Consider the following 16346-nt stretch of genomic DNA (forward strand, 5'->3'; position numbering starts at 1 on the left):
TAGGAGGGCTGTAGGATCTGTAAGGGCTCTGCCAGTGTGTGGTTCTGACACTACCTTGTGGAGGTAGTGTTCTGTACCTGAGGGATGTCCTGCTCCAGGAAAAGCACTGGCACAGCATTTGTTTTCCTTCCCTTCTGAAATCCGTGGCTCACCGACTCTTCCTCCTTGGCAAAGGTGTAGGGTAGTCAGAGGCAGATTCCTGCCCCAAAATGGGCTCTCTGCTGTCTCCCTGTCCTCCCTGCTGCCCCATGCCCTGACCTCTTTTGGTTGTACATTTTATTTCAAAGGAAAATAAATTTTTTTTTTTTTTTTTTTTGCGAACAGTCTGGGCTAGCCTTACTTGTCTTGGGGCTTGGACTTGTCTTTCTTTAATTGGAACTGAGGTGAGGGACAGGCTCCAGGATGGAGGGAAAAAGTCCATGACAGTGTATGATTCCAAGTGGTATCCCCCTATCCCCCCTCTTCCCACCTTAGATCTGGAGTGTCTTAAGACTGGTCTAAGCCACAATTCTGATGAGGAGGAGTGACTGAGCTATCCCTGTAATGACTCCAGGCTTGGTAGCTGGGATAACTGGGAGAGTCTTGGGTTGAGGCACAGGCCTTAGTTCTAGCCCCAGCTCTGTCGGTGAGACCTGCCACCTTCGGGTGTAAGGCAACAGCTCTCAAGTGCAGGACTGTGAACACCTGCCTGCAGGCTGATGGTTCTCAACTTTTCCCTTTCTGAGCCTCAGATCACAAAGTTTTTCTTAATGCTTTGCATCTCAGTCCACTATAGAATCTGTGGCTGGGCCCCAGAGCAAGACTGGCCCTTCCAAGGGAGCCCAGATCTTTGTTAGGGAAATTGGGGGCTGGGGGGAACCACAATGAAGCCTATTGTCTCCTGTCCCCTTTTATAGGAAACAAAAGGCTCCCAGTCTCTGGGGAGCCCTAGCCCATGCCCATCCCCTGCCCAACCCCCAATGCCCAGCACACAGGGAGGAGCCAGGGCCACTGGAGACAGGAGGTTTTATTGATGCTGATGGGGGTAGAAAAGGCCCCCAGGAGCCCGGGGAGGGAGGGGGACTGAGTCAGTCAGCAGATGCATAAGGCCTGGGCACATGGGGGTAGGTTAGGGCACATTCATCTTCTCAGGATTCTATGGCTCCTTCTTTGGGAAAGGGAGAGAGCATCTTGAGGGGGGGAGCAATTCGAAGAGCAGCCAGGGAAAGGTTAGGGACAGCTGAGAGCTCCTAACCTGAGAGAAGGCACCATAATAGGCAGCAACATCTGTGTGGAAAGCTGGATCAACTGGTCAGTAGGGAAAATGGGGGAGGGGCACTGGGTTGGCTTCTTGGGGAGGGGTCCAACCTTGGCCTGGGTGAGCTCTCAGGAATACCTGGTGTTCCCAAGCAGAGTGGGGCAGGGCCCAAAGCCCCTTTCTCCGGGGGCCTCCTTAAGGAGAAATAGGCATTCAGAGAAAAGGGCATTCAGGGAGCCCCCTGGCAAGGGGTGCCAGAATTAGTCCTTAAGGCACAGCTGGGGGCAGACAAGGCGCCAAGGCACAACTGGTGGGGGGGCAGGGGCAGCCTCCAAGCTGAGTGCCAGGGTCACAAGAGGACGCAGGACCGCCCACGCTTGATGGGCGTGGGGTTGAGCACAGCCCGGACAGCCTCAGCAAACACTTCCTTGACGCCGTCCTGCTGCAGGGCTGAGCACTCGAGGTAGCGCACAGCATGGATCTGCTTGGCCAAGGCCTGGCCCTGCTGCGGTGTGATGGGCGCCTGGCCCTGCTCCTTAAGGCGCCGTAGGGTGTCAGGCTGGGCTCTCAGGTCCTTCTTGGTGCCCACCAGGAGGATGGGCACGTCAGGGCAGTGGTGGCACACTTCCGGATGCCACTTGTGCCGCACATTCTCGTAGGAGGGCGGACTGGCAATGGAGAAACAGATGACAAAGACATTGGTCTGAGGGTAGGAGAGTGTGCGGAGTCGGTCATACTCCTCCTGGCCCGCTGTGTCCCACAGGTTCAGGTTCACTGTGCGCCCATCAACCGCACTCTGGGCACTGTAATTGTCGAACACTGTGGGGATGTATTCCTTGGGGAAGGCATTAGTCGTGTAGCAGATGAGCAGGCACGTCTTGCCCACAGCCCCATCGCCCACCACCACACACTTGATGCTCTGCATCGTGGGTGCAGCTGCTACAGTGGAGGCAATGCCTCCTTCCCCTTCTGGGCCCCTCTGGATGCGGTGACCTATGGACAGATCAAAGGGACACTCATGGTTATGGAGGCCTCTACCCATTGGGAAGAAGAATGGGGACACACAGAAGGAAACCAGTTCCTGTTCTCTTAACCTGACACCATCCTGCAACCCCATCAAGACAGATGTTAGAGAGGCAGATACACAGTGAGAGAGAGGCCCTAAGACCAAGCAAAGATACTCAGGTGTAAGGAAGATGGCATTATGTATTATGTGAAGCACCTAAGTTCTGGTACCAAACTGAGTAAGGTCAAGTCTTGGTTCTGCTATTTGTACATGTGTGACCCTGGACAAATTACTTAACCTCTCTATGCTTCAGTTTTCTTACCTGTAAAATGAGGATAAAATAATACCTACCTCATTGGGTTGTTGTAAGGATTATGTAAATTAATACATGTAAGGCATTTAGAACAGTGCCTTGGTCATACTAAGCATTAGCTACTTTTTTCCTTTTCCTCCAGGCAGTATAAACACAAAAAGACAGTATACAAGTGTAGGGATCTACCAGATCCTCTACCAGACAGGGACCCCTCCCACTGAGTAGACTAGAGAGGGGTTCTAGCACAGAGCAGCTGTCCCAGGTCACTCTGAGATGCAGTGTGGAGTCTCTATCAACTCAGGGCTTATTCTGCCCAGTGCACTATGTTTTAACTCTTAAGCCTGACACCTTGGCTACTGTGTGCAAACCAAAAGGCACAATGAGAAACCTGCTGAGTAAGGAGCACACTTCTCTAGACGGCTGCCCTATCTCAATCCAGGGTGCCTGAGAGGTGAGGAAAAGGAGGGAGAGCTGACCCCATAATTCTTGTAAGCACAACAAACCCTATCTGGCAACTCAGTGCAAGAGAATACTGGAGATTGTGCCAGGGCTGGGATTTGGTCTGGAATCTGGGTGTGTAATGATGATGAATGAGGCAGAGGCTGTGGCTCCCAGACATTAGCATCTTCTCTCAAGGCTCTTGGTGGGGTGAGGTAGATCCTCCAAGCCCAGACAAGAGGAATGGATGGAAGAGGAAAACATTTATTTCCTCTGTCCTTTTCCTGAGATCATGGCATGTGCCTCTGAAAAATTTCAGAAGCTTTTAAACTCGGGTAGAAAACATAGTGACATTAAAGCACTATCACTGAGAATATATGCTGGAGTCAGATTGGCCAGGGATTCTAATCTCAGTTCCACCAACCAGTCATGTTTGATCTTGGGCAACATATTTAAGTTTCCTGAGTCTCAATTTTCTCATCTGTAAAATGGGAACAATCTTGCCTATTGTGTTAGAATTGCCAAGAGTATGAAATGAGCTAATGTGAAGCAAGTGTTTGGCATGAGGTGTGGCACACAGGAAGTGCCAAATAAACAGGCTGCTGTAATTATTAGTGGGGTAAGTATGAGAGAAGTCCCAGCTCCAGCCAATACCCTGGTCTCCCCTGTAGTTCACAGGGCCTTGGGGAGAGGAACTTCTGAATTCTGGGACAGAGCAGAGCTTCCGGAAGCCCTGTGATTATTTATACTGCTATGGCAAGATTCCTCCTCTCATTGGCTACTTCCTCTTGGCCATGGGGGACTTTTTTTCTGGCCAGTATGTGACTTCCTTTCCCTGACTCTCTCCCACAACCAGGTCTGTGCTCCCTGGAAGGGACGGCCCTGTTTTAGACCCACCCAGTCTCTAAGTATCTCTTGTTCTACCCAAGCACCATCACCACGAGCCCATTTTCCCCATTTCACTTCACACATACTATACCCTGGTCTGAGAACCCCTTACCCCTCAGGTTGACCTCTCAACCATTGGTTCAGAAGCCTCAAAAATCAAATGGGGGGGGGGAGGAATCCCTCCCTGGGAAGCAGAAAAGGAATTCTGGTCATATGGGAGCTGTACAGGACCCAGGACTTGGTCCCAGCTTGGAGGGAGATGGTTTCACTCCCTGAGGTTGCCCCTCTGGGGATTAAAAATATTTCCATCTTATTTGAATGAATAAACATGCGTTCAACCTCAGGTGAGAGGATAGAGAACCTCAGGGAATGGCTCTGGGAAGGAAATAAGGGTCTCCTAAGGCAGTGGAGAGAACCTCAGACTGGGAGTCAAGAGACCTAACATAAATCCTAGTCCCAGCTCTGCTCTGCTGCTGACTCACTGCAACCCAGCATGAGGCACTTAGCTTCTCTGGGCCTCAGCTTCCCAATCCATGAAATGGGGAGAAAAATGCCTGTGACAAGGGTACTAGGTAGATGAAATGAGACATCAAAAACCCTGGGAGCAGGGGATAGGATGATGGGCATATGAAAGGCCCCCAGGATGGGGCGCCTGGGTGGCGCAGTCGGTTAAGCGTCCGACTTCAGCCAGGTCACGATCTCGCGGTCTGTGAGTTCGAGCCCCGCGTCAGGCTCTGGGCTGATGGCTCGGAGCCTGGAGCCTGTTTCCGATTCTGTGTCTCCCTCTCTCTCTGCCCCTCCCCCGTTCATGCTCTGTCTCTCTCTGTCCCAAAAAAAAAAAAAAAAAAAAAAAAAAGTTAAAAAAAAAAAAAAAAAAAAAAAAAGAAAGGCCCCCAGGAGCACAGGGTGGGGGTGGGAGGACTGAGTCAGCAAATGCAAAACGCCTGGGCAATTGGGGCAAGTTAGGGCACATTCATTCTCAGAATTCTGTGATGCCTTCCCTGGGGAAAGAAACAACCAGTTTTTTTTGGGTGGGGGGAAAGGTCCATCACTTGTGTCCACAGGATTATCTGGGAGACCCTGGCATTTTGAGATCAGGCCTCTTGGGCTTGTAAATCTTCAGTCCCACACAGAGCAGAGGAGTGGGTGTGGTAGTGTGACTGGGAACTCTTCCCCTACAAGCCCAACACTGGGTTGGCCCAGGCAGGAAGGCAAGGAGGGAACTCTGGCCGGCAGTCACAAGGCCCAAGAGACTGGAAGTATAGCTGGCTCCGGGCAGCTCTCTAGGGAGGGGTTATCAACCGGCAATCAGTAAATCAGCCCTCAAAGAAGCTGGGAGGGACAGAGTAGCTTCCGGGCTGGCAAGGGAACAGGGACTGACACCGGAAAAGGATCTTGAGTGAGGTAGTGTCCAGAAACAGGGCAAAGCAGAAGCAGTGTGGTACAGAAACAAGAGCACTGGATACCTGAATTTGACCTCTTGGATTCACCTGCTGACTCTGCCCCTTGATCAAAAGCCTTCACATGGTACAACCTTTTATAGGTACATGATGTTATATTTGATCCTTATAACAACCCGCTGGTAATATTCCTAATTTACAGATTAGGAAACAAACTCAGGGCACTTAAAGGAACCCAACATCACACAGCTAGTTAGCATGGAAGCCAGGACACAAACCCCAGTTTTGTCATCCAAAGTCCCATGTTTTCTTCAAATGTGTCACATAGCCTCCAAGTTACCCCTTACCAGCTGTCTTAGAGACCTTAAGCAAGTAAGTCACTTCCCTCCCTGGAGCCTCTGTTTCTTTATCTGTACAACAGGAGCGATAATACTTGCTCTCCCTGCCTTCAAAGGGCAGCTGTGAGGATCCCTGAGCATGGGAATGAATGTGCTTTGTAAACTGGGAAGTGCTATGTGCACAAGAGGTAACAAAAGCAATGCCTTTTATCCCAAGAGGCAGGAAGCACCATGTATGCAGGCATCCAGTGGTGGCATCATCCGAATTCTCCCTGCTCAGGTGTAGCTCAGACCCTTATCCTCTCTCCCAGGACAACTCTTTTCTCTGAAATCCTATGGCCTGAGCTGGGTCAAATAAGTTCCCACAGATCATTTAAGGAGGGCACATACTAGAAGGCAGGGTCTAACCTGTGGCATATAAGAAGCATCAGTCAGTGCTACAGAGGCCAATCATGAGAGAGGCCTGGTCTGCCTGGGGTCAGGGATCATCTGTGACTTATTTACTAGGTGACTTTTTTTTTTTTTTTAAAGGATTTTTGTTTAGTAAATAATAAATTAAGGTTTGCAAATATATGTAGTATTATTCTGGCTTTATATCCCGAAATTAATTCAGATCATGCCTGGTCCCTCACCTTGGTGTTCAGAGTTCCTCATAATCTGGTAGAGGTTTTGGAGTCAGATAGACCTGGGTTTAAATCCTAGTTCTTCCCCTTATGAGCTAATAGCACCAAACCTATCAGGTTGTTATAAGGATTAAGTGCAATATTTGTGCTTTGTAAATGTGAGTTCCCAGCTCTCTGCTCCAGAGGGATTTCCACCGTCCTTTGTAAAGGATCCAGGTTCATTCTTGCCTCTGGACTTTTCCTCTTGCTCTTCCGTATGCTGTTGTCCCTTTACCCCTCTCCCATCTTCCTGACTCAAGGCCTAGCCTCAGTCTCACAGTCCCATGAGTCCATAGCATGGCTACCCCTTTTAGTAGCCATGCTATGGCTTTGGCTCGGTGTGATTCTCCTCTGATAGTCATATGTAAGTTTCCTAGCTTGTGAGTGCCCCCCAATACTGAAGCTTGAGCTTCTCTCCACTGCCCTCACAGAAAAGCTAAGTATAGGGCTGGGCACACAGGAGTGTGCAGCCACTGCCTTCTGATTGGTTTGCTTCTGCCCCATTACTGAAATGTGGATAGATGCCATAGAAGCCCAGAATTGGACAATAACCCCACAGCCAAAAGCTTTGACTTAGATAAGCAAAAGTCTCTCCTCACACTACCAGCTTGATCTGGCTCCCACAAGGAGCAGTCCATGGGAGCACAACTCATAGGAGGCTAATGTGGTCCCTGGAGCCCAGCTTTCACCCAATGGGACCTAGTCTTGGGGTGTGGCCCAGGCAGGCCCAGAATGGGGGAGGGAAAGGAAGCAGCAGATTGATTGCCAGATCTGTGGCCGTTATAGTAGGGGAAGTGTCCCAACTAGGAGTGGGGGAGGGGAGGAATGGGCTGTAACAGATGGGGGAGTGTGGAGGCAATGGGAACTTACTGTAGCCTTCTAACCTGCCTCCCAGATCTGGGGATCCCCTTCTACAGCCCTCCTTGAAATTCATTCTAACTATAATCGTCTGTGGGCATTCTCTTCCCTGAGCTCTGGTCACATCACCCTGACCCTCTACAAGCAGCCTCCACATACTCTTCTTCAAAATACAGCAAGCAACAATATTGGCTGTCCCTGTGGGAATCCAGCATTTCTCCCCTATTTCCATCCATCAACCCCTCCCTACCCCCACCTCCAACATCCGTCCTCCAGAGCCAAGTACTCTTGCCACTTCCTCCAGGAAAGTTTTTGCAAATCACCCAAATCCCAAATGACTTATCCCATCCCAGGTCTGGTCCTTATTTTTCTCACAGGTACATTCTATCTTGTATCACATGGAGGCTGAACTGAATCTTATCTCTCATCACTGGACTGAGAGGGTCTAGAGGGCAAGGTCCTAGCTGATCTGTCTCCCTGGGCTGAGCACAGCACACAGTGGCTATTAGTAAATAACTGAATGAACTCAATCCATCCCTCATGTCTTTGCACAGAGGAGTTCCTCTTCTTGGAATTCTGCTTCCCTGCCTCAGAGTCTCCCAGTCCTTCAGGGCCCAGTTCTGTTCCCCAGCTTCTCGAGGACATCAAAGCAACCCCCTCTCCTGCCCGACCTTCCCCAGCACTGTCTCTACTATACATTGCACTCAACTGGATGCCTCATAAGGAGGAAAGTCTGTCCTGCTTACTTCCAGAAGCCCAGCAGAGGGCTGAGCAAAAGCTGCAGACTGATACACATCTCCTCCCCCATCAATCCAGACTCTGACTCTGGGAACAAGAAAGAGCCTCCATGCCCCGGAGACACAAGACAAGGGTAACCCACTTCCTCCTTCCTCTATGGAGTACAATTTAGAGTAATGAACACACAGGCTAGATTGCCCTATCCTCAGGTGGGAAGGTGGGGGGGGGGGGCGGAGGCAGGATCCAGGGATAGCTGGCCCAGAGGTGATGAGGAAGATGGGTAGGAAAAGTGATCCTGATAAGGATAAGGACTGGTAATATTGGAAGACCCTTGGTCAAGGATGAGGTGAGGATCAGGGGTGGTGTTGGAGATGGCTTTAGAAGCTCTGCAAATCTTTGTTTTGCAGGAGAGGTGGAGAGGTGATATGAAAAGGCTCAAAGGGGCTGCAGCTGGCTGCAGCTGGGCTGGGAGGAGGAAGCTGGGGGGAGACATGAGGTCAGTGTGGGGCTGGGATGAGGCCAAGGGCTGAGTCTCCCTCGTTCTTCCCCTTCTCCCCATCAGCAGGGACAGAACCCAAGACAGTCTAGTTCCCAGCCTTAAAAAAAAAAAAAAAGAATGTAGGCCGAAGAACTCTCTGCTTCTTGCTATTCTACACCCTTCAGCCCTGCAGAGGAGCCTGCATGGCAGCAGTAGGGTAAGAGGCAAAGAGAGCTGACTCTACCTACTAGGGACTAGAAGGAGGAGGAAATGAGATCCGAGATGGTTGTAGCTGGGAAGGCTGTGGGGGGCTGGGACCCTTTCACTAAGTCCCAGTTCCCTTCCTTCTCTCACCATCCCAGCACTTGGGGTGCTCCTCAAAGGGTGAACCCTAGGACCAGGGCAGCTCTGGCTGGGGGAGCTAAGGAGACTGACCCTCCCCCACCAGGCAGCACAGAGGAAGGCTCCAACACTTGCTTCCTCCTCTCTTCCTCCTCCCCACCTAACAGCAGCTCAGCAGTCCTGGGGGCCCCACGAAAGGCCTGTGAAGTGGCACTTCCTTTGCCTTTGCTCATTTCACACGATGCTATACAGAAATGCCATGCTTTACAGAAATGTCATCCTCCCAATCCTGCCCCCCGCCTCTGAAAATACCCAGAGAGACCCAGGGCGCCCTATCCCTTGGGCCCCGCCCCAGGTCTGAGGGGGTTTCCACAAGGGAAAAACACATCAGGGAGGAAACTCCGGCATCTATTTTCCACTGTCAGTGGGGCAGAGCTGGAGCAGGGCACAGGGTACTCCCCCGTATTGCTGCCCCCTAGCAAAATCCCCAACGCTCTGCCTACTTCTCTTCTCTCAACCTGTAAGAATCCTTGTGCTTTGGGGGGAAGAAGCCGCAGGTCCTGTCCCTGAGCAGATAGAGACTACTCAGGCCTCTGATCAAGGCTGGCATGAGACAGGAGGGCCCAGGGTTAGGGGCACTGCTATGAGGAGCTTCTTGGGGGAAGAAGAGTTAGAGCTCTCAGTATTCTCTATGCTCACTGGAGGTACTGACAGGCAACTCCTTAATGCTGGAGCTGAGCTACAAGAGACCAAGTTGACCTGGGTTATACAGAGTTGGGAGCAAATCCAGGACAAGGACCTGGGTCTCCTAACCTCCAGTCTGATGTCACTTCCACAAAGGAGAAGGTGAGGTCTGTTACTCTAGCTGGGAATAGGCCCATGTCTCTGGTCTCATTCAGGATGACCCTACAATGGTTTATTCTTTCCGGAAATGGGCCAAAGGGATCTGGTTGATGCCTGAGCCCTTTTTGCTTCCACATTCCCTTGACTCTCATGCCTAGACCATACTAGGCTATGATTCAGCATTGACATTACTGTATAGACAGCCATCCTACCCTGCCCCAACTGAGGAGCAACAACTCTAGGCTCTAGCTCCTGGGGAGATGCCCTCCGCCCATGACATGAGGACAAAAGAGGAAGCTAGACCCTAGACAGGAAAACCAATCTGTTCTGGGGAGGTGGCCCAGGCTTTGTCTTTGGTTTCCCTCCTCACATACTCCTACAAGCCTCACCACTAATGGGTTTACACTGTGCATGGAGAGAGAGGTCTTCACTCTGGGCCAGGGCCCCACCTTCTTCCTAGTTGCCCAGCTACCCTCATTGTAATATCTGTCTCACTATAGCTACAGCTTCTCCTATGTTGCTGTTTAAGACCTCCTAAAAGCTCATATCAGCCACCTCATCTGCCCAAACAAGCTGGCCAGAAACAACTCTCCATATCCTAGATTTCCAACCAGGATCTGTGACAATCTCACATTAGCCATTTCTTCCTAAAATAAGTACTGGTTTAAGCAGGTGGGGAGTCAGAACTCCTGAATGGTTTTTTAATGAGCCATGATGCTGAAAAAGGACCTTGCATGAACATCCTTCTCTGAACTGGAAGTTTTTGCAGGTCCCTGGGATTTCCTCCTGGAGTGGAATACCCTATACCTCCCAGAAATAACAGGAGATATAGGTGGGTGGAAGAAGGGATGATTCATGGGAGAGGGACAACTGTGCAAAGGGAAGAGAACAGAATGAGGAACCAGATTAGCCCTTAAATCTAGCTGTGCTTGGGAATCCCAAAAAAGTTCCCCTCTACTTCTCTTTTTTTTCTAATGGAGAAAAATGAATACAGTAGACTTAAGGAGGTAGAGAGGCAGGATCTATCAGTATGCTTCCCAAAGACTTGAGGAAGGAGCTTTAGAATGGGGACAAGAGCTTATAAACCCAGACTGAGCTGAAGTTAGACTCGGGAGAAATTCTTGAAAGAGGGGGAGTAGGCTCCTGGGTGAGAGGGGGAATATTAAGGATGCCTGAAGTCAGAGGGGTCAGCAGAGGGCCTTCTGGTCACCAACGCCTTGCTGTAGCCCAGGGCACGTGGATTCCCAGCCTGGGAAGGCCCCTGAAGGCAGTAGGGAAGAGGGGGCAGACACCTTTGCCTTACAACCCTCTTCTTTTCCTGAATTGGAACTAAAACAGTTAAGACTGAAGTTAGACCAGCCATAGTCTTTCCTCCAGAATCCTACCTTTGCCCTCTCCCTTTCCTTCCATCACACCTAGCTGACCTGGTCCCATTCTCCCTAACAGGTGGTGTTGCCACCAGTAAGCATTGGAGTCAGGGACCTTTGGGCTATCCCCCAGCCTCCAGACCTGGCCTCTTGGTTAAGCAACAAAGGGTCTGGGTGATTTTGATTTCCCATGGCCTCTCTTACCAGTCTTATTCCTGTGTCACTCTACCCTGACTGCTACCGACTGCTTCTTCCTGCCTAACCACAACCTCACCCACTGCAGGTTCCCTTCATTCTGCTGGCTTCCCCTACTCTGAGCCATTTCAAGGCTGAGGGCAGTTATTTTGTCTCCAAAAGATAAAGATATAGACACACTGACAATCCCATGCAAACACACATATAGAAAGGGTTACCAGCCCTTTGATTGGCTCTATCACTGTCTCTCTGAGGTAGGGAGATTTGAAAAGGCTTTCAAACTCAATCAAAGATCTAGACCCCAAAGTTGGAGATAAGTGACTGAAAGGGAAGGGGATAGAGAGAATGAGAGGAGTGAGGGATGGTGGAAGATGCAAGAGGGTGGGTATGTGTTTGGGAGCCAGAAGTTGGGCAAGGAAGGAAGGAGGAAATCTGCAGGGAACAGAGATGGACACAGAGGCAGAGCAGGTGACAGGACAGGACATAGGCATGACTGTGTGTTTAGGTGAAAACACTGAAAAGGATGCAAGAAGAGGACGATGGAGGGTTTGTGGATAGGGTCTGAAGTAGGAACAGAGGAAGAGAAATGAGAATGTATACAGTTTAGGGACTAGCGATGGGGTGGGGGGTAGTGGGAGATGCTCCCAATAATTTCCCAAGTCCAGAGCCCCTGCTGCCTCCCAGAAGCTCTAGTCTCTCTAGCTCCTCAAAGCTCCTCTCTAGCTCTCAGTCCTGCTTTCAGTGATGCCATCTTGTTAGGGGCTATCAGCACCTCTAGGCACTGGACAAAACCAGGACCTCTCCTTCCTCAGTTTACCCCCAAAAGAGAAAGGCCAGTCCCAGGTCAGCTAGGCACAGAGGATGTTTGCTTACTAAATACTTGTTGCTTGATTCCATGGATGGAGAGGATGGGCGTCAGAAAAACAGACATACAGACAGAGGGGGGCTGGCGGAGCTCCCCCGCCTTCCTCTGAGCGCACAGGACCTTGAACTGCAGCCTGTGAGTGTGGGTCCGGATTGGCACAGATCTTCCAGAGAGGGAGCTCTTTCTCTGCAGTCTAAGGCTTCACAGGCCACAGACACCGCCCCCCTCCAACCTCCCAAGTGTCACAACTGCCGGAGCAGAGGGAGCGCCTTCTCCAGCCCAGAAGGCCCGCTCCCTCACACACTTCGGAACCCCCCTCCCCAAACTTCTGAGGTCACCCCACCCCCGAGTCCCATGTCCCAGCTCTTCCACTTCAGAGACTTTTCTCTCAGAGCGGGAGACCCTCCCACCTCAGTGGTCCCTCGCGGCTCCCGGGAACCGGGGCAGCCTCCCTCGGTACAGAAAGCCACCCTCTCAGAGCCGCCGCCGGCTCGCAGTGGCCGGCTCCCCGCCCCGCCCGGCCGGCCGCGCCCGCCCAACTTGCAGAGAGCCGAGAAGCTCCCGCCCGCGGCCTCCCGCAAGCAAACTTCCCGGGCCCGCGTCCACACGCAGTCCCCGCCGGCCGGGCTCCCCTCTCCCGGACCCCTAGCCCGCCGGACCGCGCCGGGCCTCACCTGGTGCCCTCCCCGCCGCGGGGGAGCTGGGGGCGGCGGCAGCGGCTCGGGGCTCGAGAAGGAAGTGAGAGCGGGAGGCTGGAGGAAGTGGGGGGGGCGGGCCGGCCGGCCGGGGCGGGGCGCGGGGGCGGGCCCGGGCGGGGCGGGGCCCGACCAGGAAGTGCGGCGGCCTGGGCCCCCAGCTCTGGTCTCACCCCCACCCCCACCGCCTGCCCTGCTCGCGGCAAGGTCCTGCCCCCACCACCCCCACTCCCGCCAGACCCCAGCCCTCTGCCTCGAAGGCCCGTAAGTCAGGCCTCCTAATGTCGGTCCTCCTAAGGTCAGTCCTCCCAGTCTCCTCCTTGCCACCCCCACCCCAGTAGAGGCCCTAGCCTAGGCGCTAGGCTTTTGCCCCCCTCCCCATATCTCGCGCCCCCCCCCCCCCGCGGGAAGATGTTAAGAACAGGCACCCCTAGGTTGCGTGCCTTCAGTCAAGCCCAGGATCGATCGCTGGCCGAGGCTGGGGGTTGGCCAGAATGGGTCCGGCTGGGGCAGTCCCCACCCCTGCCCCGAGCCCTGGGGGAGTGCGGAGTGGTGGTGATTCAGCTGTGGGAAGGCCCCAGACCCCTGGGGAGGGTGCACAGACTGGGGGAAGGGGAGCTGGCGTCAGCACCCGGGGAAAGACAAGATCAGCAGAGGCGCCTGAAGAGCCGCGGGCCCCAAAAACAGGATGTCGTGTCGTCGTTCCGCAACCGGCTGCTTCGTGCGCCCCGGCTCTGGGGAGGGGGCGGGGCGGATGCAGGACTCAGGGCTCCCCTAGCCCGCTCTTGTAGTCGCGGCGCTCAACTGCTGAGGGCTGCAGGGCCGCACCCAGGCCCGAGATCCTGCAGGCGCCCTGGGTGCAGTGGGTGGGCAGGCTCGTGGGCGCCCTCTGGTGCTTCTGCACCCAGGTCTTGCTCAGACTCGGAATGGATATCCTTCGTTCAACACTAAGTTTCTGAGCGCCTACCACGTGCAGAACTCCTTGCCGTGTACTGTGGAGGAAAACTGGGAGGCATTTAAAACAGGCTCCCTGTCTCCAAGAGGTTTTCCAGATAAAGGGGAAGAACAACTCCGAGAATAAATAGCTTAACCTTTCTGAGCCCCAGTTCTATCTTTGGTAAAATAGTATAACCTCTCCTTCATTCTGTACTTGTGGAGAGATAACATGAAAGTGGATGTACAAGATCTGCTGTCAATGCCTGACTCAAAGTAAACATTCAACAAATGCCTTTAAAAAAAAAATCACGCTGGGAGCGCCTGGGTGGCTCAGGCGGTTGAGCGGTTGAGCGTCTGACTCAGGTCATGATCCCTGGGTCATGGGATCGAGCCCCGCCTCCTGCTCTGTGCTGAGCCTGGAATCTGCTTGAGATTCTCTGGCTTTGTCACTCTCTTTCCCCGCTGCCCCTCTCGACTGCTAGCTCTCTCTTAAAAAAAAAAAAAAAAAAAAAATCATGCTATAAGAATTAGTTTCCTAAACACAACACGCCTACCCACATCTTTGGGTCTTTGCCCATTCTGTTCCCTCTGCCTGCCTTCTTTCCTGTATTGACTTCCAGGTGAAATCCACTCAGACTTTCACAATTTGGCCTTAATGGACTACTCCCTCCCTGGCTGCCATTATCCTTTCTCTGACAAAACACGTGCACACACACATACACACATACACCCCACCCCACTTCTGCCATGCACTCAATAGTCTTTCTCAGTGCTGTCTAGTGGAAATAATGTAAGACACATATGTAACTTAAAATTTTCTAGTGATTACATTTTTCAAAAAGTAAAAACAAACAGGTAAAATCAATTTTAATGATAGGTTTTACTTAGCCCAATATAGCCAAAATATTATCATTCAACATGTAACCAATATAAAAACTATTGACTATAAAAATGAATAGGGTATTTTATAGTATTTTTTTATACTAAGGCTTTGAAATATGGTATGTGTTTTACACTTAGACTGAATCTTGGCTAGACACATTTCAAGTGCTCTATAGTACATACAGCTAGCAGGTATGGGGTAGGGCAACAAAGTGGAACCTCTGTCAGATTCAGACTGGTAGATGACTGAATAGATGAATTCAATTCCCATGAGCCTTCTGGCAGAGCTTGTCCTGATCTTCCTAAGTGTAGGCTGGGTCTCTCTCCTCCCTCTCCATAGCACTTGGGACAAAGTCCTCTCTGTGGAGAAGAGGAGAGCAGGAAAAACAAAAAGGTAATTTGATTCCCCTTGATATCCTACTGGGAGCACACAGTTGGTGCTTGGTGTTTGATAAATGAAGAAAGGATTGTGAGTTTTCATAAAAAACAGGATTTAGTGGAGGACTACATAACTAAAGCAGCTTCTATAAAGCCATTAAAAATTGTGTCCGACAAAGGTGTTCGAAGGACAAAGGTGTTCGAGTTGTGTTCCTAGAGTTCCCTTCCCAGGACTTGAAGGCAGGAAAATGGTAGCGCTCTGGCCTCCCTTCCTTTCAAACCAGAGTTAATTTGCTTTTATCTGATTTATATACTAGTGTTCTGGATAAAGAGCTTATTTTAAAAAAGTTTCCTGCAAAAAAATATTTGAAAATCAGTTTTAGAAGCATAGTAGTAAAAGTAGGATGCACATTACATGCAGTAGGCCAAAAGTCAGACTGCATTTCCAGAGCCTTAGGTCTTGGGCATGCCTGGCCCTGGTTCAGCTTACTTTGGTGGGAGAACCTGACTTGTCCTGGAGGATTTCATGGTCTGGTGGGACATGGGACTGCTGCATATGAAGCTACCAGAAGAGGAAGAGCCCTGGGCTGCTGGGCTTCAGAAGACCTGAAGTCTAGTCTTGGCTCAGCCAGACCTGCTAGTGAGACTTTATGCTAGGCCTACCCTTCTCTGGGTCTCAGACTCCTCCACTGGAAAACAAGGGATTAAATTAGATGATACCCTTTGAGTTCTGACTTTCTATGATATACTCTTCAGAATAATAATTAAGTAATCAAGGTTTATGCATGCAGCATATTGCTCATCGCTCTTTAGTACCATTTAGGTCATCTTGCTTTGTGCTCTAGTTAATTGTATCTGTGCCTAATGTGTGTCTCCCCCACTGGCTGTAAATCCTTTGAGGTTGTGTCTGATTCATCTTTGTGTTCACCCACTGGGCCTGGCACAGGCAGGCCTGAGCACCCATTTGCTGTCAGTATACATCTGTGGAATTAAGTTGCCATAATAAATGTGTAGAACCATCAGAGGTCAGGTGACTTAGAACCACATTTATGGCACAGATATAGGATGGACCAATATGGCCAGAGGAGTGGGAGACAGGTACTGGGGTGGAACTGTCTGCAAAGGGTTCTTGGAAAAGGAAGATGCTTAGCTGAAGAGTGTAGGAAGAGGGAACAAGCCCCAAAGGGCTGTTTTTTCTTCCTAGTCTCTTACTTGCTTTCCATGAATAGGTGAGTTCTTGGTAGGTGGTGTATGTTTGTGCTTACAAGCAGCTAAGAAACAAGGACACCCACTGGGACATTTAGAAGTGATGCCAAGGGGGGGCCCTGGGTGGCTCAGTCAGTTAAGTTCAGGTCATGATCTCCTGGTTTGTGAGTTCAAGACCCACGTCTGGCTCTGTGCTGACAGCTCAGAGTCTGGAGCCTGCTTTGGATTCTGTGTCTCCCTCTCTCTCTGCCTCTCCCCTGCTCACACTCTGTCTCTCTGAA

At 51.2% G+C, this 16346-nt stretch overlaps 1 protein-coding gene across 2 annotated transcripts; it reads right to left on the reverse strand.

Moving 5' to 3' along the window:
- Nucleotides 1–988: 988 nt before the first annotated feature.
- Nucleotides 989–12720, reverse strand: RHOG (ras homolog family member G). 2 transcript variants are annotated; one of them, XM_042957311.1, is made up of 2 exons: nt 12643–12720; nt 989–2230 (listed from the first exon to the last, which is right to left on the reverse strand). In XM_042957311.1, the coding sequence occupies exon 2, from the start codon at nt 2160–2162 to the stop codon at nt 1587–1589; it is 576 nt and encodes a 191-aa protein (XP_042813245.1). In that variant the 5' UTR covers nt 2163–2230; nt 12643–12720; the 3' UTR covers nt 989–1586.
- Nucleotides 12721–16346: the final 3626 nt, after the last annotated feature.

This window comes from Panthera tigris, chromosome D1 (assembly GCF_018350195.1).
Source record: "Panthera tigris isolate Pti1 chromosome D1, P.tigris_Pti1_mat1.1, whole genome shotgun sequence".
NCBI lineage: Eukaryota > Metazoa > Chordata > Mammalia > Carnivora > Felidae > Panthera > Panthera tigris.

What these genes read in the sequence shown, in the direction of transcription:
- RHOG (XM_042957311.1), bottom strand. Translation starts at nt 2,162, where the DNA reads ATGCAGAGCATCAAGTGTGTGGTGGTGGGCGATGGGGCTGTGGGCAAG.